Source organism: Diprion similis, chromosome 6, assembly GCF_021155765.1.
Source record: "Diprion similis isolate iyDipSimi1 chromosome 6, iyDipSimi1.1, whole genome shotgun sequence".
NCBI classification, from domain to species: domain Eukaryota; kingdom Metazoa; phylum Arthropoda; class Insecta; order Hymenoptera; family Diprionidae; genus Diprion; species Diprion similis.
Window position 1 is genome coordinate 9,979,281 of NC_060110.1, and position 22,224 is coordinate 10,001,504.

General features: G+C 35.7%; 1 protein-coding gene across 11 annotated transcripts in view; it reads left to right on the forward strand.

Annotated features, from left to right (window-relative positions):
* Positions 1-15,999, forward strand: part of LOC124407742 (tropomodulin) — a 70,063-nt gene extending 54,064 nt beyond the window's left edge. For 5 of the 11 annotated variants that reach the window (XM_046884190.1, XM_046884191.1, XM_046884201.1 and 2 more), the window contains exons 4-11: positions 111-237; positions 561-781; positions 1,000-1,154; positions 1,284-1,380; positions 1,619-1,766; positions 4,170-4,299; positions 9,372-9,427; positions 15,376-15,999. In XM_046884190.1, the coding sequence (XP_046740146.1) occupies positions 111-237; positions 561-781; positions 1,000-1,154; positions 1,284-1,380; positions 1,619-1,766; positions 4,170-4,291 (870 nt within the window). In that variant the 3' untranslated portion in view covers positions 4,292-4,299; positions 9,372-9,427; positions 15,376-15,999. Of the gene's footprint in view, positions 1-110; positions 238-560; positions 782-999; positions 1,155-1,283; positions 1,381-1,618; positions 1,767-3,559; positions 3,597-4,169; positions 4,300-5,543; positions 5,623-9,371; positions 9,428-15,375 lie in introns of all 11 variants that reach the window. The other 6 variants (XM_046884196.1, XM_046884192.1, XM_046884197.1 and 3 more) reach the window with 6 other exon arrangements.
* The last annotated feature ends 6,225 nt before the right edge of the window (positions 16,000-22,224 follow it).

Here is a 22,224-nt window from a genome sequence, read left to right on the forward strand (position 1 = left end):
TTCACATCATTATCATAAACCTTATACCTAGATTATATATCAATCAATATAAATCGCTCGCAAATTTCATATTTACAAAGATTAATGTATCAATTCTGTACCATTTATAGTGGATTCCACCACCACAAGATAATCAAAAAGAAAAGGAAGCAGATGAACAAATTGCAATAGATCTTGGAGATGAATATGAACAGGCTCTCTCCGCCGCATCTCAAGAAGAGATTATTGATCTCGCTGGTAAGAAACGTTTATAACATATTTTATCGAGTAATGGTTCAGTGTAGAATCTATTTTTAACCTTTATAATTGTTTGGCGGCACTATTTAACACTTCAATGTGATGATTTATGTGGATTCTCTGTGTTGATATCAATCAATCTGCTTTTGAAACGTATTCGAAATGTTTCTAATTTGGCTGTAACCCCTATTTTGCAGAAGCAAACAGGAATAGTTTGCGTACATTTAGGTGGAAACCGTTCACAAACCAGTTATGACAATAAATTATTTAATTTGACTTGAGTAAAGCGTTAAAGAGCAGGTTACTTATTTTTATAATTCCAGCCATCCTCGGTTTTCACTCGATGATGAACCAAGACCAGTACCATGCCTCCCTACTAAACTCTGGCCAACCAGTCGGGCTGGGGTGGGATGGTATTACGAAGGCAAGCCAACCCAAAGTATTTCCCATGGAACCACCAAACAACACGGACGTAGACGCAACGATCAAACAAGTTCATGACGATGATCACATGTTGGCGGATCTGAATTGGAATAATATTAAGGTTTGTCTCTTTAACTGTACTTTGCTTCCAGTTCTTCTATTCAATATGTATTGCGGAAGCCTATCAGTAATTTTTTTATCTAATGTCTGATCAAATACTGTAATTAGGTACTATTGGCAGTCAAATATTGTTTAGCCTTTGTTCATACTCCAGTAGCCAGAGTTTAAAATGATGATCGAATTCTGTGACAATAAAACGGTAAAAAATGTTTCCCACAGAACATCTCAGACGAAAAGTTCATTCAGTTGTTCGAAGCATTGGAGATCAACACACACCTCGAAGCCTTGAGTTTGACAAACGTCGGGCTTACCGACAAGACTGCACTCAGATTAGCTGACGCCATCGAAAAGAATTCGACCCTCAGAGTACTCAAGTAAGTTTTCATTACATTGTGCTGGAAACTGATGTCAATCATCAATAAAGTAAAAATTGAACATTGAACAGTTAGAAAACTCCGTTACATCTGGCAGATGTTAACCATCAGATGTTTGTCTTATTGCAGTGTTGAAACAAATTTCATCAGTCCGTCTGTGATAGTAAGGCTCATCAAGGCTCTTCTTAAAACAAAATCCATTGAAGAGTTCAGATGCTCAAACCAGGTAAATATTGAAATTAATGTAATTTACGAGACATTCTAATAATGTTCAGATATATTTTATTCAAAATAGAAACAGCGGCATCCAATTTAACGAACTGACAGTCACTATGGAATATTGAATTGTAATCTCAACACATTGTTTGCTTAGCGAAAGCACCTGGTGTAACTTTGTTACCGAAAAAAAGGGAATCTGGTTCTATAAGTTCTTTATTAATTGCTATTCATTTTTTTCCTCGCAGAGATCACAAGTACTGGGCAACAAAATTGAGATGGAAATAACGCAGCTGGTTGAGCAGAATCCGACGCTCCTCCGGCTCGGTCTTCACCTTGAATTTAATGATGCCAGGCACAGAGTCGCCGCTCACCTACAGCGCAACATTGATAGGAGTAAGTACTCCGCTTTTTATTAAACGATTGCATAATACGCAATTTCTATTTCTCTCTTAATTTTCTGGTCCATTATAAGGTGAGATATCGGATATTGAAGAGAATTTTTTCGAACGTCCAATTTTTGGAAAAATTGTTACCTATATTCAATTCTTGAAAGTCAATCTTACTTGTTTACTTAGAATAATTTTTTTCATACTTAGGTAATTTTTCGACTCTGAAATCCTGTATTTTACATTGTAATGAACTTCATTTCACAGGTTTGCAGAAAACGATATTCTTCATATTGGGTTATTAAGGATTTGGCATGGTTTTAGCCTTAGTGTACATTTTTTCAGGCAATTATTTTGTTAGAGCTCTTCAAGAGGCCACAAGTCATTTAAACCATTGAATTGAAACTGTTGGATTTCTCGAGGTCAAATCAATCACCAACGATGTGTCACAATTACTGCTTATTATCTATTCGTGATTCTTTATGAAATGAATCTTTTGTACAACGGAATGATTCTGACTCATATACATCTATTTCATTAAACAGTTTTAATCGGAAACATACTCCGTATTTTTGTACAAAAGACTTATTTTCTAGTATTAGCAGATGAAGTCAACGTGTTCCAGCCCAGACAGAGCGCAGCAGAAAACTAAAATAATTAACTCCACTGAATTTATTTACATACATTATTTGCAGCCATCGGAATGTTAGACTTGATACAGATGGTGATGGATATAATGATTTCGTGGGGATCCAGCAGCTCTACGTGTATTATATAAACTGCAACATCATACAAGCAACAATTTCATGAATTTAAATATGCATTTTTAATTTTAACAGCTTTTGTTAAGTTCAGTTTATTAAATTTTTATTTCAACTTTTCGCTTAGATGGATGCAACTGTATGAGAGACTACGGAGTTTATACAACCAAAAGCTTCTAAGCCTTCTAGTTTTGCTTCGTAGTTACAAGTAGTCGCATTAATAGTCATTCATCGTCCGATCATCCTGCAATAGTCACTCATTTTAATTTCGTAGCCATCATTATATCAAGGTATTTATGAGACCCTGAAGTAGCCCTGCTCGTCAGTTATTATACCATGTTGTTTACTATTCTTGTAGTTGATCACCTCGTCCTTGTAACATATCCAAATCCTCTCACACATGAATTGAAAAACGTTTGTTCGGTGGTGATTATTGTCATTTTATCACCATCGTTATTTTGCTGGATGAATGTTCTGTGTCTGACAGGGTAATGAGTGATCCAAAATTGTGGATTTCTCATCTGTGTATATTATATTATTCAGAAGCTGACAGGGTTAATTTTTTTCAGCAAAATCAGAGATAAACTGTCTGTACTTACAACACCTTATTCTATCAGGGTGTCTGTAAAACTTAAAAGTCTCGAAATTTCATGCTGCCTGGTATCTCACATGTAAATTTCGAAAATTTCGAGTGAAAATATTCGGAAACTTCAAGCAGTTTCGATAAGTTTTATACGCAATTGTTTCGATAAGATTATGTATCCTTTTCAACTTTTTCTCATCAAATGTCTCTTCGCCAGCAAAACTGGCAGGGAAATTGTATATATGATTAAAAGTGAAGGCTGCTCAATAACAAGAGAATGAAGAATTTCATTCTTCGTATTTAACTATTATCAACATCGGACACCCTGTTCAGAAAATTAATTGAGTGAACATTTTATAAGATGGCTTCGTTATTCTGTGCATAATACCATATCAAAGATCGAATGGATTCATTCATAAAACAGAAGTACTCAGATTTTATGTTTTCTATTTTCAGCAAAGCACATAAGGGAAGAATAGAGTAGTTTAAATCGGTACGCCATAAAATTTTATTTGTTTCTTTTATTTATTTAATTCAGTAATAATAACAACAATAATAATATTGCTGTAGTAGAAAAGCTTGAAAAGATGTACAGATCGAAAGTAGAGCTATCAATAATTCTATATAATCACCTATTTTAACTTGCTTATGTAGAAATGCTTTAGAATTTACAGGCCTTGGTTGAAAGTCTGCGGGTCGATTTTCAGGGTATTCTTGACATTCTTTGGCACATTTTTGCCCAGGTTTGTCAGATTGAACTGTATTACCTGTTTATGTGTTTGATACTCATGCTTGTCATTTTTATATACATATATATATGTGAGAACCCACCAGTCTCCCTTGACTGTTGTATCTGTGTAGCGATTATGTTTTCCGACTGCCCCGTTACTGTCAGAAAATTCAAATTCAAACCTCAGTGAGAAAATCTATCCAATTCCCGAATATCTTATACGGTTATTATTTCATTATTTTTTCAAACTACAAATATACCCAAATGAGATCGTTTACCTTTTATATTATACTTTATTTAATTAATTTTATAATTTCGTATTATTTGTGTGGCCAGTTTGTCGTGTCGAATACTGGGAACACGCTAAGATGGTAGCAATTGGCTCAGGTTATTATACATACACCATTCTTCCGGCTGACTTCCTTAAGAAACGAAAACAGAACTTGGCGCTTGCATAGCGCAATGAGTAAGCCATTTGAAATGTCGTTTTGATATGTGTTTCAAAGTTAACCCTCCGTTCGTTGAAAGAATGCCCCCCTTTTCGTTGAGAGAAAAAAAAAAATATGAAAACTATCGTGACGTTGAATAACAGAGAATGTATCAAAACCATCAAGCACCGTTACTACGTCAATAATTCTCCCCCAGATATTATTTTACCCTCTGTGTTAATTTGTTCGATTTTCTTAAAGATGCATGCATCTTGAGTAAAAGGATCAATTTTAAGAACTCGAGTTTTCCGATATCGGATTTCACTCAGAATTTATATGCGTAAACTCTGACAGGAAATTCGTAGAAAACCATTACCAGGAATATAAATTTGATTCTGAATTGGGTGTATCGAACACCGCGCAGTCAGGGTCAAGGAAATTTCGTCCAGAATATTTCTCGTGTATATTTATTGATGTGGATGTTAGATCATGTATTTTTATTTATTATTTTTTTTTTTTTCATAGAATGTCTTGACGTTAACGGCGCGTTTTAATATTGAATCCTCTGCAATACACACAAAAACACTTTTTCTCTAGGCACAGAAAATGTTGCCAACTCTATTACTATCCAAGACCGAGACATTTCAAGGCGGCTGTCAGACAACTAACACCTGGTTAATATTTCAATGTTTCGACATTACATGTATATTGAAACTTTCGGTACAAGATTTCATTTACATTTTTTACATTTTCAGCCACTCGTTAAGAGACGCTCTTCTCGAGTTTGGTAACGCTACATTTTTGTCTACATTACTTTTTCTCTCTCTCTTTTTATGTAACAGTAATGTGGCGATACTAACAAGAAAACGACCGATTTCCTTTTTTTTTTTTCTACTCGTGTTTTATTACTGTTACTACTTTTTTCTTCTTTTTATCTTTCGCTTACCTCATAACTATTTTTTGTCATTATATTCTGAATTTCTATACAGTACTTTTTACATACGTTTAACTTATTTTTGTATCCTAAGATATATTTTTTAGGTCCAGCACTAATTGACACGTCGTTTGAAACTTATATTTGCAGTCCGATAAGCAAATCGACCCAAGGAAAGGTTGGAACTTGACAAAAAGAGAAATGAAATTCAATAAAATATGTTTCAAAGAATTACAGCCATCAGATTCACAACTATTCGCATACCTCTAATACTGCATACTGCATTGAACACCTGTATACAAAGTTCCTGCTGAATATTATTCATGACACATAATTCTTTTCCAACAGTACGGAAAGACCTTACGCTGCGGCTACAGTTCAGATTCTTTAACATGAACCACAGGAAACCTGATCTAATTCAGTAAAGGTAGTTACACCAAGACGTGGTATACCATAGTCCGACACAGTGTGCCCATCGATTTGGGAATCATTAATGCGCTGCTTCGCTAACATTGCTTAGATAATAGATATACGTAGAAACATATTTATAACATGTAGGTACGGCTATATTGAAATAAAATTGTTGGATAAGGAACGAATGCCTTATCAGGCATGAAGCCATTGGCACGATTGTCCAAGGTATTTCTATTTGTATACCCACAATTCTTTATCTTCATTCGTAGACCATCTTAGACAAGGACCGTTACACAGAATTGACTAATTGTTAGACATTGCGTACAGGTTGAATGACTAAAGTTTTCACTAATAATAAACGAATTCTTCCAACGATTATTAATTGATTGATGAAGAAAAAACATCCTTATGTGTACGAATCGAGACAAAGTAGAACATAATATCACGCGACAAAATTTATGATCAGAAAAACGAAAATAAATAGATTCTGTAAATTTCTGCATTTTACATCCGTCGACAACCTATAGAATTAATAACAATAAACTGTCTACACGTTCGACGCGGCCTCCGAATTGTTTTACTTTAAATCCAACAAAGCGATTCGAAAATCGAAAAAAAATTCTCTGATTTGTCGTATTATTTGTCGCATATAAAATTATTTTCATATAGTGCAGCGTGATATTCCTCGTGCAAACACGCCTTCACCACAATCAGTCGCGGAATATTCAATTTTCCGTTACGATTTACAGTCAATATAATGACAGTCGCCTTTTCGCAAAACCTTGAATACATTACACAGACCCCACAAAATACCTTAATTTCGGTAATTTTGTCACATCATGCAAATAGAAATTAAAACATACGATAAGATCGATTATTTATTTACGGATAAGCGGATCAACTTTACAACCGAAAACTTGAAATTTTGTTTTACTCGTTGCATGGAAAATCCGCAGGTATTAGGTATCGAAATTGTTTATCATTTCCTATTGATGGATGTTCAAAAAAAGTCAAAAAACGGTGCATATTAAATTATATTTTGAAATTTTAGCGAAACAAGCTGTCGCAACAGGTTCGCTATAAGTTTGTAAATCATCTGGAATACAATCTTTAGTGAAATAAATTTATTTTCATTCGATTGAGGGACTTCAACGAATTCTCGTCGAAGGCAAATATACCTGTTTTATTAACTTACATTGCTCGGAATAAATGAAAAAAGTAAAAATAAAAATGTTGAAACTAAAGAAGTGTAAGCAAACTGCCGGAGTGAGTAACAAATGGTTTTAATGCGAAGAATTCTTACTGTGATTGAAATTTCATGGTCCATTCACTCGCGAGAATCCTACTTTATAAAGCAATCGAGTGTTAAGGCTGAATTAGTTTACTCACAATATATGCAGTCATATGTATATGTATATCTCGGGAGTATAGTTGTAAATTATAGAGTTACGGATGCATACGGAACCAGGATTCGTGTAGTCAAGGTAATTGCATCGCGGCATGAAATGCTGCCATTCCGCGTATTATTTAACGTTAATGTAGGCAGGGTGTGTTTCCTGATTGAGTCTTGAATGCCGATTTCCACGCCAAGCCTCCAGAATCGCGTGAGACGCTCTGATATTTAGATCAGCTGCCAAAGAGTAAACTTGACGTATCATAGATGGATTTCAGGATGTTGTGCCAGGTGTGATTAAGGGCCGGGAGGACTACGTCAGGGTCAGTGGAAAATCAAAAGTGCAGGATAGAAAAAATCGAATTTTCTAATCCGACCCCTCGTCGTGGGGCGGGTTTGAAGTTCCAAAAGAGCCTAATTCCGAATTACTTGGTGGTGAAACTTGAAGTAAAGAAATCAAATTTTTACGACACAAGAAAGTTTCAAATGGTCGCAAACTTTCGAAACTTTGAGCGTCGGGCTTCAGATCACTCAAATTTTCAATGTTTCGTCAAAGTTTGATTTCTGTACTTCAAGTTCCGCCACTAAAAAAATCGGAATTTGGCGCTTTTGGAACTGTTCAAATTCGGAATTTCAACTCCGCCCCTTCATCGTCTTTATTAAACTTATTTACGTCGCCCATAACGCGACTGGTAGTTTTTTTTCTTGGTTAATTCCAAGCTTTTTTTTTCTTATACCAAGCCAAGTTATTATCGTAAAAATGAGATTTCTTTAATCTACTTTATTACGCGATTCAAGATTGTATTTCAGATTAAAGTATAAGGGCGGAATGAAAAACTGCAAATTTTATTGGTACGAATTTTTAGTACCTTACAATAACTTTCGACTGATTAAAAATTTCGTTTACCATGCGCCATTGCGGTGAATGTTTATAACTTTATGCGTTTTGATTACTTATCGTTTTAGGACTTGGTGGGCCAATGTCAGTGTGTAAATATTTTTGTGTATATTAAAATAATGAAACAAAAAAAAAAAACATAGAAAAAAGAAGTAAACCTAAGAGTATACCTAATGTGATTAGAGGACAATTTCACATAGCACATACCAATTTCGACGAACGTAACCTAATGCAGCTATGCGTTCAATGTGCCATATGTATATAATTATACGTTTGTGTACATATACCTGTATATATATATATATATATATATATATATATATATGTATGTGTGTGTGTATCTATTTACTAACCGATGTGTTTTTGACGTTTCAGAGTGTTTATCTTGTTTTCCGTTTGTTTTTTCTTATACCTTGTATTAACATATTGATTGTATGTTCCACGTGCCTTAGTGATTTGTAATTGATATTTATTACGCATCTGGTACCAGATGGTCCATACATTTGTTCTCTTAATTTGTAATCAGCGATTTGATTTTTTTCCAAACTTTTCAGATACACTTTTAGCGGTTTTTGCAATCTAATGAACGGATTCCTTCTTTTCAATTTTCTCTTCGAATTGACGTTTCAACTAACGTATTAATTTTCTCTCAATTCTGTAATCCATAAATCTGCGAATCGCATATCGTACATTTTTTATTGTAAAAACAATTTGAAAGATGAAAATATTTGCTATTATGTGTATTTAAAATTTTTGTCTAATATACTTAATCTCGTGGCGTCACAACCCATACAATTAATAAGTACTAATGATAACATTTCTCTACTGATTTTTATTACTAACAGCAACAGCATCGAAATGTTGAATTTATTGCACCGCATTAAAAGCTCGCCGTGTGAATCGTGTGCTATTCTCCCCTCTCTCTCTCTCCCTCTGTAAACGTTCTCTGAAAAAATATTTCAAACGTTCAATTAAATATCTATTTGATTTATCGGTTATTTACATTTTCAATTGCAGTAGTGAAATTTTTTGTTAAATGGAAATTCGGAATTTCATTGCGAATGCGCAGACATGTAACTGATGAGATCTCGCAACTTATGAATCGGCGATGTATGGTTTTATCTTCACTTATACTTTTTCCTTTGCAATTTGAATTAGTCAACTTTTTTATTATCCCCACTCCAGTTTCACTAAATTCTTGCCATTATTTATTCTTGATAATTACAAAGGTACGCGTATAAAAGGTAGAAACTGAACCTCAAAAAGAGTCACGTCAAACTCTGGAGAAATGAATTCGTAACGCGTACGAATCGGATAAATATTCACGTTGTGCGGAGAACTTGGAGCGAAAGGGAAGGAAGCGCACGCAAAGTTTTCCCTGATTAGCATGTAGTAGATTAATATTTGTAAAATATTTCAAGTTTGCGAGATGAATGCAGATGATGACGTGGGGGGTGGGTATTTGTTGCAGTACGGCAGTCCCGGGTCGGGGCAACGACATCCTAGTGCGATGAGGCGTTCGCCTAGGTATTGTACAATCAATACTCTTTATCCTATCCTTTAACTAAGAGACAAGAAAAAAAAAAAACAATTTTCAACTCACATGCACAGCGACGCACTTTATATGTAAATTTATATACTTCAACGTTGATCTTCCCTTTCCTTTAATAATGTAATAATTAACATGTCAAGGCGAGCTTGATTCAAAGTCAACGTGTAACTTCACTGAATGATCTTGCACACGTCGCTCTTGTAACGCGAGAATCTCTTTTCAATTGGACACGAAGATCATAGTTGATGAGATTTTCAGGGAGGATCGACCTTATTGAGACGAACCATATTTTTGATTCGTTATTCACTTTCGTTCTTTTGTAACAAATTTTAGACTTTTGATCTCACGGTTGATTGTTCGAAAAACTATTCTCCCTGCTTAATATTTTATTTTATATTTTTGTCAGGACAGACATGTCTCGAATTACGAATCAAGGATGTTTCAATAAGGTAGAGAAACTTCCCGCGATCATTTTGACAAGTTGTAATTTCACAGTCATCACTTACAATCATTTTATTTTAATCACCAAACTCGAAGTTTAGATCCTTCGCCAATTTCTTCTTAACGCTGACATAATTTGTTCGGTAATCTACCATTTTTTTTTTATGTGAACAAATATACATGTCCAACTGTTCTCATTGGCAGTATACGTTTGAAACAATTTTTCTCATCTCGTCATTTTTTAAATCTAGTTCTGGGTTCGAAAGATCTTGGCTTCACTTGGTTCACCCGCTTTTCATTCTCGTTACATAATCATTTATTTCATTTTTCATAACCCTTCCCATGTATTTTCATGATGTGGAATAACTCTGCGTCGCCATTGCATGTTTTGGATATTTATTCGCAAATAATATCTTTGTTTTTATAGTTATGCAATATTTTTTTTTTACTTCTCTTCACCCACAAGTTACTTTTGAAGAATTTGATTTTAGTTTAATAACTGATTACATGAAACATCAAAGTGCATATTATCAGAAAAAAATACTTATTTTGTTCTTCTAATATGTTTGTAAGTAATTCTAAAAATTCCAATTGACATAATTTTATCTTATTGATGTTTTCACCTAGAACCGTGTTCTATTTCTCATGCAGTGGCAAGGTGAATCGACGTTCAATGAAATCTACCCTTCGCATTTAGAAAAAACAAAACTGAAAAATAATCATTATCATTGATAATATTCATTAAACTCTTACACTTATTAAATTGACAAACATTTACATAAAAAAGTAAATACAGCGGTTCATAATTTGTGATTTTGGGAATGTTTTTCATCAACATTTTTGCAAGCTCTGGTTCCAATCAACGTTATATTGTTATTGATCGCAGCATATTGGCAGTTGTTTTTCTTTGCGTTTAATTAATTTTTCCCTTTTCATCGGTACAACCGGAAGCCGTGTCAAATCATTACTGTTCCTTGTACATTTACGATTTCACGCCCCTGGTTCAAAGAGAAGGACAAAAATAAAAAAAAAACTAACAACATAAAATGAATTGGTGATTGCCTCTAGTACCTATTATTTCAACACATAATGCTCGCACGCAAAGTTACTTGCTCTAACTGCATCGGGGTTCCGAGCTATCTTGGAAATATGCAGATCATGCCCATGCCACGGATCCGGCTAGTCTTTCAGGTTAATTTCAACGTTCAGTAACAAGGTTCATGCCTCTCCTGTTTATCGCTACTATTCATCGGCTACTTACTACAATTTTATAACCCCTCATATTATAGTCCTGCCGGCAAATGCAGCAATACCAAGGCGTAGTTAAGATTATGGGTCTGTTCGATGAACCTCTGCGTAATTCATTTAGGTATCAATAATCTGCCTTTTCTTTAAATTTCATTAAAAAATTGAATAAAAATCTTTACCTAGTCTACAAGATTAATTAGAAAATTTTTCCTATCGCCAGTTTGGTAAAGCTAAGGATTTGAAGAACGAAAAACTTGTTGCATGTTTATAACATCAGCAATTCGTTGTTTTTAAAAAATGTAATTAATAGAAAATGGCATACAGTTGAATAGAAAGCGAATGTCTGTATGCGAATTTTTTTTTCTAAAACCTCTAGCTGATAGCACACTACTTGTGACAAACTAACGGAGCATTGATTAATCCGGCAAATTCAAGCGGTGATTTAACCTAGAGTCATAACGTTCCTTGCTTGCTTTCATTCGACTAATTGCAAATTTAAGTTGCGCGAAGTTTGATCCGCGCGGGTGCAAAGGCAATTATCGAACAATGCCAGAGCATTAGGAAGGGTCGCGTATTATTCCCGGCTATTCGGTTCACCCAGGGCGTCAGGGTTCCTGGTCCGATAATACCAACTGTTGATTACTAGACACGTAAATGAGCGTTTCGGATGACGGTGGTTTGCTGTGGTCTCCCCAACCGGATCAACCGTATGCCTATAGATAACACCGTTTATCCATCATCGCCAGCCTGCCATCTACGGGGTGTTCAAAAATCCACACCTTACGAATCACCCGAAATATATTGTGAGATGGTTTTCATACCGCTCGAAGCTTCATCGAATTATTACCATACCTTATGACGTTTTGAATCGGAAAACTCGTGCAGGATTTCATGCAAATCCTTACAGGATCACGTTGGAAATTAAGCAGCTTGAAATATTATTGATGTATCTTGTATTACTTGGTTGAATTCATAAGATTTCCCAGTCAGTAAATGAAGACAGGAACCTGCAATCGTTGAAATAAGTTTCAGATTCGTTATTTTGAAACGATGTATAGATTGCACTCAGATTTCACTCGAATGAAATCCTGTGGATCCGTTTTCCAAAATTTTAAGTATACCTGTATACCTAAATTTGATTTATACAAGTGCTGAAATAATTTCTCGAGAAGAACTTTCACTGACGGAAGTACGATTTCTGTACTTGAATTTGTTACGGTTCCGGTACTTACTACGAGAACTCCGAATTGAACGCAATTTATAACCACGAGGTGAGATAGAAACGCGCGCTTTTTAGCGAAACAAGTATCTGTGAATTAGGTCGAAGCAACGTGTCGCGAGTTTGGTAATTTCCGGACACCCCGTGTGTTATGTGCGCGATGCCTGCGCTTAATGCAAACTCTACGAGAGAATTCTAAGCTGTGAATAGCAAATGACAAGATTCGTATTCAGCTACACGGATCGTTCTTGGTCTTTTCTAGAAATCGAAAATTCGTCCCGACGTGAAACAGAGTTTGGATTCGAATCGCTTCAGGCTAATCGTGGAGATACAAAATAATGCAATACTTGACTCGGGTGTCTCGCCGGTTCCTGGATCCTTATAAATTTGTCGCGGCTTTGGAAAATACGTGCTATCTGTTCGTGCGTGGAAACTGGAGAAGTCTTGCAATTAAGCCTTTAACCTTCGCTTTCTAATCTTTGCCTTACTTCCCAAACTAGGTACACAAAGATTTAATTTGCAATCTACCATCCCTTTCCTTCTCCTCCTTGCAGCTCGCCTCGAGGCCGACGCTATTTCGATGAAAACTTTCGCAACTCAGCTTCCAACAAGTTGTAAGTTGAATGGCGGCAGTATCCAGTAGATTTAACGTAGACTCCTTAATCCGAGTTCCGACCTGAGAGTTCCGCGACTTGGTTATGCGTAAAACGCACCCTCCCATACACGCGATGTATCTACCGAAGGAATTTTCTCCCTAATTTCCCGTCTTCCGATAGTGAATTAACACTAATTTTAACGTAAAATAGTTTACAAACTTTATAGAGAAAATCGTCTTGGCCACCTTTGAAGATCGTTCTAATCATCGTACAACTGTCTTATCATTTTCCTTAATTATTCCTCAAGCTGCTGGGTAATAAATTATAGATCGATATTTTAATCGTTTATTCGTGACCAATTCACAACGACCTTTTGAAACGGAACGTTCTTAAAACAAGCAGCTTCATAAGGCGAATCGATTGCATAATCAGTCTTTCTTCGATTTTTCAAACACAGTGCTCTCTGAGTAAGTTGGATCACCAAAGATGGATATCTTCTGTTAATTTATTGACGAGAAAAGTAGTACATTGAATAAACAAATCAATATATTGTTAACCCATTTACGAATGGCAATATTCAATTAACCACTCTGATAAAAGCAAATCTGTTTGAAAATTGAAATGGAACAAATCTATTTGATTTCTGTAACAATTTCGAAGCGATTCGAAACAATTAGCATCGATATCTAAATATTTCATTACAATACCACTGTTATCTATATTTATATTTTCGAATGCAGCTTCATAGTTTACGAATAAAATAAGTTGATTAATGCGAAATTAATAACCAGTATCGATTTCTAACAACTAACCTCCCTAAAGCCATTTCCTTTCCTCCGCCTTGGATAACTCAAAGGGTTTTACGGCGATGACGATAAATATCGAGCAGCTTTTGTATACTCATGCCAGTTACGTAATTGCGTTGGAATTCTGACGAGGCGCGAGGTCACCGGGGATTTCGAGCTTTCCCATAGAATGTCGCGTTCTGGACTCCTTAACCCGTGCAGACCCGGTTGAACCGTGACGTGATAATGCGCTGTTATGACAGGGCATGGCCTAGGGCTGCATAATATGTTTACCCCTTTGCGAGACAACATGTATAGCAGTGTCTATCCACTTCGCGTATAATTACAACGGTTCTTGGGATCTATCCACCTGCGTCTATTGTTGAATAATAATCGTTGTCTTCATCTCTAACGATGTGTTGCACTTTGTTGATCCCCTTTTCCTCACGTGTCACACCGTTTGCACCTAATTTTACCCAAATTGTAGGTACAGTAGTTTGCAGACAGATATATAATTGTTGCAATATTATCAGTTGTTTTTACGAGTCAAATTGTTATCAGCAATAGCAAGGCTTGAGGTACGATTGCACTGAGTCTCGGACTTACGTAGGAAAATATATTCAATCGGAGCGACACGCATATTTGCAATTAAATATTTGCAATTATAAAACATAACTCTGATTAGAAATAATATTTAACTTTTACTCTCCAGAGCTTGCAAGCTTCTTGTAACTTACGAGTTTCCTTTTTGCTTTTTCATTTTTCTTTTGTGCGAAGAGTACTTCATATTGAGATCGGTATTTTTGATTTGATGATAATGGTGCGATGGACGATGTGCTGATTCCTAGAGCATCTTATTCTTTTATCTTCTCTCTCAGTGTCGGTACGACTCCGTCCATTGCACCCACACACTTGTGAATAAAAATGACGTAATCTATTGGGTTGAAAATATTTTTGATGGTCCAAATAATATTAACGTTGCAAAGTTGCCGGTGCAGTTTTTTTCTTATCTCAAATTCACATGCACATAGCTTATGATCGTTCGCAGAAAGTCGCGAAAGTTTCGCAAACTGTTATCACAGAGTTGCGGAATAATTTTCAAGTCTGGCTAACTCTGCGTCTGTTCAACAAACCCCACAACGTCAATCAACATCCTTCCTACTCCGCAACTGGATTTCCGAATCAATTATACCTACGTCGGTTCGTCTTGTTGAGCAGACGAACTTCGCTAGCGTAAACGGTGCTAAATTATATTCCTTCCTTCCTCGACGTCTGCTGCAACACACCTTTGCATACGAAGCAAAGATTATTCCATGTAATTCATGTAGAACGGAGCACATCGCGATCTTTCAATTAACGGCTAACCAAATGTGATCATAGTTGTTTTCATATAAATCATATCTCATCACACCTTGCATACTGTGGTAGAATCTTGTTTTGACAAAAACGAGGTTCTGCTGTAATTCTATTAAATTTCTTCAACAGTCGAGTAACGTATATGTTTATTTGTTATAGATTTAGACTCACAACTCACATACCATCCATCCTCTTTGCTCACTGCAACCACGTTCAAACATTAGTATAGGATATAGGTGTAAGTATTTACGAGTTTTCTTTTCTCTTTTCTTTCTCAGACCGTTTACGCCGCACAGGGAGGGCTTCTCGTAACTACACTATAGGCTGGGCAATGCACTAGGAACATGAAGAAAAATCTTCGCCATCATCCGCTGGTTTGGTATTCTTGTATCGCAGTTCGACCGCCTAAAACTTCGCCAAAAAGCGAAGCGAAACATAAAAGATAAAAGCTTGCCTCGAAGAACTGTCGTGTGAAAATTTGATGTCTATCGATCAATTCATGGCTGCTAATATGGTTTTCATAATTTCACGAAAAGCATTCAGTATTTTGAGGCTTTGTTTGAAGAAACCGAACTGCTAAAAACATCATAGTATTGTGAAAAATGAAAGATTTGGCAACAAGGGCGAAAAAGGAACTGACACTTAATCTTCTGAAGATCGCGACAAGCAGTGCATCCGGTTCTTCGAGACACCAAAGAGATGCGGATTAAACCTTACCGAAAAAATGGCGTCCTACGCCCAATGACCTAATGCCTAATTGGAACGGAAACGGCGTCGGCGAAGAAAAAAAACAACAAGAAATCGTAGTCTTTTCATAGAATCTTGAATATTTAATAGTTCCGCAATTCGCTTCCGGAAATTAGGATGCAGTACGCAATCGCAATTTGTCTCGCTTAATCATCCAGTATTTCTGGTGTCTGCCATCAAGCTTACGTCGTTATAATTATTTATTTTTAATTTTTAATCTTTTCCTTCGAAGAGAGAGAGAAAGAGAGAGAGAGAGTGTGTGTGTGTGTGTGTGTACGTATGTGACAGAAAGCGAGAGAGAGACAGAGAGAGAGAAGCTTTCCTTGGTCGTATATAGTGTCAAAATGTAAGCGCAACTTTTTACTGCAGTGTCGCTTTTTTTCTTTTTAGTTGTAGCTAAAAACTTATATGTCTATTTTTTTTTTTCTCAATTCTCAATCTATTACAAATTTGCGGCAGTACACTGCCAGTTTTTTAAAGCCACGTGATCTAAAAAGCGACGAGACAGAGTGGAAATTATATGTGGATATCATTTATATCGCTCGCGGATTCGCCTATCGTGTTGGATTTGTCAAAGCCCAATAATTCGTGCAGCGCAGATGTCGGGCTATCGTCATGATGCGACGATCTAGGAATAGCGATTCAGCTCGTGGCTGGAAACGAATTTATTCCTTGTCTTTTTTATATGTTCAGACGTCACCTCGTTCGGTGTAATATTCGAGAGTAGGTGGAAACCTCGACCTCTGCGGCAACGTGTCAACGGATTTTGTTTTCATTTTATCATTTTTTTTCTTCCTCATCTTCAAAGAATCAAATTGACCAACAGAATTATAATAGAAGGTATAATTCGTGGTTCAGGATAGTGATAATTCGAATGATCTTGTGTGCGAACGGAATAACGGTTACGTGTCTCAAAGTATAGTATCTTGTAGTTTAATTTCAAGGAAAAATTGAATAAAAAAAATAATAATTTGTCCACGGATATTCTAAACGGAAATGTAAAGCCCGAGGATGTCGTCGCTCTTGAATGACTTATATATTTTAAATTAATGAAATGAGAAGGAACAAACAAAACAAGTAAACGAAAAAGAAAATTATACATGATATATATAATAATAAAAAGAAAAAAAAAAAAAATTTTAATCCCCGCACTTACTATTATCGTAGACATGTATTTTTTATTTATAATAAACGATAATATTGTTAATTTTAATGATGATGTTCATTACGATGTTGACGAATACGACAATGATAATGATGGTGATGATGATGATGATGGAGTTGGTGATGATTGTACTGAATCACCGTGATAAAAACCGTTAATTTTTAAATAAGTAATTAGAAAAAAAAAGTGGAACACAAACGATGTAACTTAACATCCTGTAATGTTCCCGTTGACACCGAGGCGAACCATCATGATGTAATAAATTTAGGTCGATTGTATGTATACATAAATATTTGAAAATATATATCATATGGATAACGATGATGAATAATATATTGCAACTCTTATGATTTTACTCCTAAGACTTAGGTCGATACGCGCGGATAGTCGGACGAGTGGCCAATGCTTTTTCTTACGTTATTTACTACACTTCGTTTTTTCATTTCACCATGAAATAATTTGAGTCATTTATATATTATAATCCACCTTAGAGGTGACGAAAATCGGCTCACGTACGAATTTACCGAATTGAAAGTTGAAATAGGAATTAATCACGGCCTTTGGCCACTCGGTCTCTCCTTTATCTATTATTACGATCAATATATTATATACTTATATTTTACCTACTAATATAATGAATAATTATTTTAATTAATTAATTATTATTTTAGAATTGGTACGAATTATCAGTCTGTACATATTGTGTTTATTGTGCTTTCAATTATATATTAAAAAGGAAAAAAGAAAACACATTTGTCACGTTCACATTTCTTGAGAGGCTCGCTGAGGAATTCGACGAGGGGTCCACGTCGGGATGATTGAAAAATTCTTGTTATTATTATTGTTGTTATTATTATTACGATCACTGCAACCACTACTGATGTCACTCACTATTACCGCTACTTTCATAATAATCAACATTGTTGTGACGTGAACCCCGAAGGACAAATAAAAAAATTATTACAAAAATGAGTTTAATAAGAAAGAGAAAAAAAAACAACATAAAAATATAAAATTTATAGAGAGATATAGCGCTAAGTGGGCTCGGAGGATAACGACAACTGTAGTGGATATCGTCATCATGTACATGTTTACATGAATATATGCGTATGTACCCCAATACCCCATGTACGGGCTTAAGTGGATCGTTAGTAGCTTTTAATAATAATAATAATAATAATAATAATAATAATAATAATAATAATAATAATAATAATAATAATAGATAATTATTTAAAGGATAAAGAATTAGTCTGTATAATTTTTTGCGTTTATTGGATTCGTTCGCAGCCTCGTATCTTATAAATCTCTAATTTTTCTTGTATATGTATTATTTCTACACAATCGCACGATCGAAGCCTTGCTAGCCTTATCTTGTAACACGAAATTTAATAAAACTATAAAACGACTCGTTCGATCAATCGCATCAAAATTAATTCCGCTTTAAAATCCCATCTAGGTTAAATCTCGTATTTTCAATATTACCGAATCTTTGGAGAAAATTTTACGTACATTCATATATTGCAGGAACGATCGTCATGTGCAGTTCGGAATCACGTATTGCGGGGAACAATATTGCAGTAAACGTCGTTGATAATTCAGAGTGGAGTACAAAAAATAAAAAAATACAATTAAAATTGTCAGTAGTTAGTTGAAATCAACGGATAACAGTGAAAAATTTTCTCAAATTCATTACGATTCGCGTCCAAATTTAACGCTGCCGTTGTGAACTTTCAAGAGTACGGAGACTTTGAATGCCGGAAATCTTGACAGTTTCTATCGTACAATCCTACAATAATTAGGTTCCGTTCTGCGATGACAGGCCATTCTATGTACATTTTTTCCGATCCGATTCAATTGATTGTTAAAATTCCGTTTCTGGGACACGCGGATTGGAAAACTCGATATCCTCTATCCAGCGTTAAAACAAAAAAGAATTAAGCGTATTGCTAATAACTATTACCGTTATAAATGAGTTTCAAGATCCGAATATATAGTTACTATAAAAAAAATGGTACTCGATCAAAGTCCCAAGCGATATTACCATCTTAATGAACGACATTGTCGATTCATCTTTTCGCAACTTTTTCAATCAACCCAATCTAATCAACTCGGGACGAGCAATTTCTTTTTTATAGTGTATGTGCATGTAACTTTGGAACAATCGATAATGACTACTAGATTTCATTCCTCTGTTTTCCCCCCTGCACTCTAATTGATGATCAAAGAAAGAATATCTTCACCAACTTCTAATTGCGACTGGCATGTATGGGAAAAATCACTTTAAAATATCGATGAATGGCGAGCCAATATTTCGAAATATGAAATGTTGTTTTCAAATATACGAGCTGCGCTGTCGAACTCTGTTAGAACAACTCGAGCTCCGGTGATGAATATTTTCAGTCAGTCTGCACGTTTCTGTTGAAACGCCCGGTTCCGGTTCTTCTATCCATCTCGGAGAAGCTGCACCCGATGCATCTTCAAACGCGTCGGACTGGATGCTCATGCGGAAACTGTCGGTTCACTCGGATCTACAGGCTACGGCAATGGGCGGATTGCTCGTGATGTTATTCTCTCTTTAGATAAGCTAGGCATGAGTGAATAATATACAACAAAGAACGTTCTCCTATACGGTGAAAAAGATAAGCTCAGCGCTTCGCCAACTGGCGCACAGCACAGCGTTATACAAAAGCTGGGTGACTAATTAACAGTTTTATTAATATTTCAGGAGACAGCGAGATGCTGCAATTTTTATGCTATTCGAAAGAGAAACGAGAAACAACAAACAGAAAAAATAAACTTCTTTTAAATCTCTCTGAAAGATTCGCCGAGCAAGAAATTCGTACAAAATCTATTCGATTTCTGGTTGCGGATGCATGGGATGTAGAGTCGAAGAAAGTATTTGAACAAAGGTTTCAAAAATTTATACACCTAAGCCGAACAGTCTTACAAGGAGAATTTGAAAATATGCATCGACTTTGAAAGATGTGAACGCTTCATAATTTTAACAACATTAGAGAGACATCGCATTGTTCCATCAACTTTATTTTTAACCGAGAAAATCTATATTTTTCTTTCGATTCTAACGAAAATAAAATGGAAAAAAAATAGTGCAATAATCTAGTTTCTCTGATATTGTTAATATTTGTTGATGACGTTAACAAGATATTCAAATTTATTGTAAAATACAGGGATTTTTTTTCTTGTAGTCAAGATTCAAAAAAATAATTAGCTTCAATCGTAATTTTCAAACCCTTTTGTCACACTTTCGTTTCAACAAAATTTCCCACCTGATTATACGTTCTTAAATTCCTTATGAACATTCTTCCGAATATTTCAATCTGTCTGGAATGGCCAATCGATACTTGAAGCGGTGTTAAATTTACAAACTTGAGGCAGGCGTGTAAAATTCATGCTTCATTTGGGGCGTACTCAAAGCTTTGCCCGGCTCGGGTAGTCGGCCATGTTCAGGTCGGAAGGATGTGCTTGTAATCATAAATTCATCCCTTCCGGCTGCTTCCGTATATCTGTGTGTACAGACGTCTAACACAGTTGCATTATATCGCGATGTTTGCTTGCCCAAAGAAAGTCTGCCAGCCACCGTATGAGTCTCTCATTTCTCACGATTTACTTTCACCAAATTTGATTTCTCGACTCGGGGTATCTTTGGGTGTCCAATCCCCGAGCGGTCAGCTAAGTGCAATTGACACTGTGTAAAGGATTCATGCAAACCGAGGGTTAATTGTACGAACGAATTATTTGTCAAGTAAATGATTCAAAATATTCATTGGTTTGTAGTGATTCGCTGAATTTTTAAGAAGTCTTAAAAATATGAGCTGTCGAAAATGACTGAAATTCGAAAACCTATGTCACGTTACGTGTCGAAATTTTTTTGGGGTGATTGTATTGAACGTGTATACGAAATGCGACAGATGGAGTGTTCGTTAATGTAAACACATAAAGAATTCCTTTTTTAGAATTCACTAATCATGGATAATGCAATTTTTCATTTCAAGCAAATGTATTTGACTTTTTACCCTTTCAATATTCTATAGAATCGAACGACATGTTTCTTTGCTCGCAATATGAAAATCTTACGAATTACAACAAATCCGCGTCATGCGATTCGACTCTGACTTGAAATGACGATGTGTCGGTGAATTAGGCAGAATCTTACTTACGAAGGGACTGTAATCCAATTTGGAAGTACAAAGGGCGTGTTGACACCACTCCTTAGTCCTCTCAACCCTTTTTAGCCCCTGGTTAATAAACCCCACCCGACCTTTGACCTCATCGAAATTTCATTTAACCGAATTATCGAAATTTTCATTCGAAATAACAAACTGGGCCGCGTAATTATACTGATATGCCGGGTGTCGAATGTGCTTAGAAATGATTAATCACTCTCCGAGACGATGTGCAAACACGCAAAAAGTGGATATTTCTGTTCACTCCGATTTCGGAAAATTTGCTGAAAATTTTAATACCTTTTTTATCATGCAGATTATCAATTGAAAAAAAATCACTTTTTCTATTCTGTCACACTTTTCACCTGAACATGAGCCGTGTTCGAGCCGACATCGAATCCCGCCGGTTGGTATAAGATCGAAAGGTGCACAAACTCCGCTGGGAAATATCTGACGGTGAGCCTTACCTCGAGCTGGATATTAACGATCTTTATCAACCGAATGTAGGAGGGAGCGACGTTGTGAGTTTGAATTTTCCTGGATGGTACGGGTTACACGCCTTGCCAAAATATTTCAATATTTCTTTTAACGTGTTCGGATATTTGAAATTTCACCGGCTGTTATAGCGGAGGGTGAGAAAAAAATTCTTCTAGAATTAGCTATATTGATCTTTCACTCGGTGAGTCTTGGCGAGATTTGATATCGTGCCTTTTTTTTTGTAAAATTTTTATGTCGTAAAACCTGGCTGCATATTGGTTGTATTATAATGTTCACATAACCTGTGAAAATTCTCTGATTTTTCAACGCTTAGGCCTTATTTATATTCGCGAGAAACACGTCGATCCATGTCACGCTTCTGAATTGAATCTTAGTATTCGAATTTCGAGGACTTCTTTTCGTCGAAAAAAATATTCTTCGATGTGTTCTTTGTGTAAAATAGGTCGATCGTGCCTAATATTAAATCTATGTTAGAGTCCACCCTCAGAAACCGCAAAAAATAAAAAATGTCTTTTCACTAAGTCGTGTAG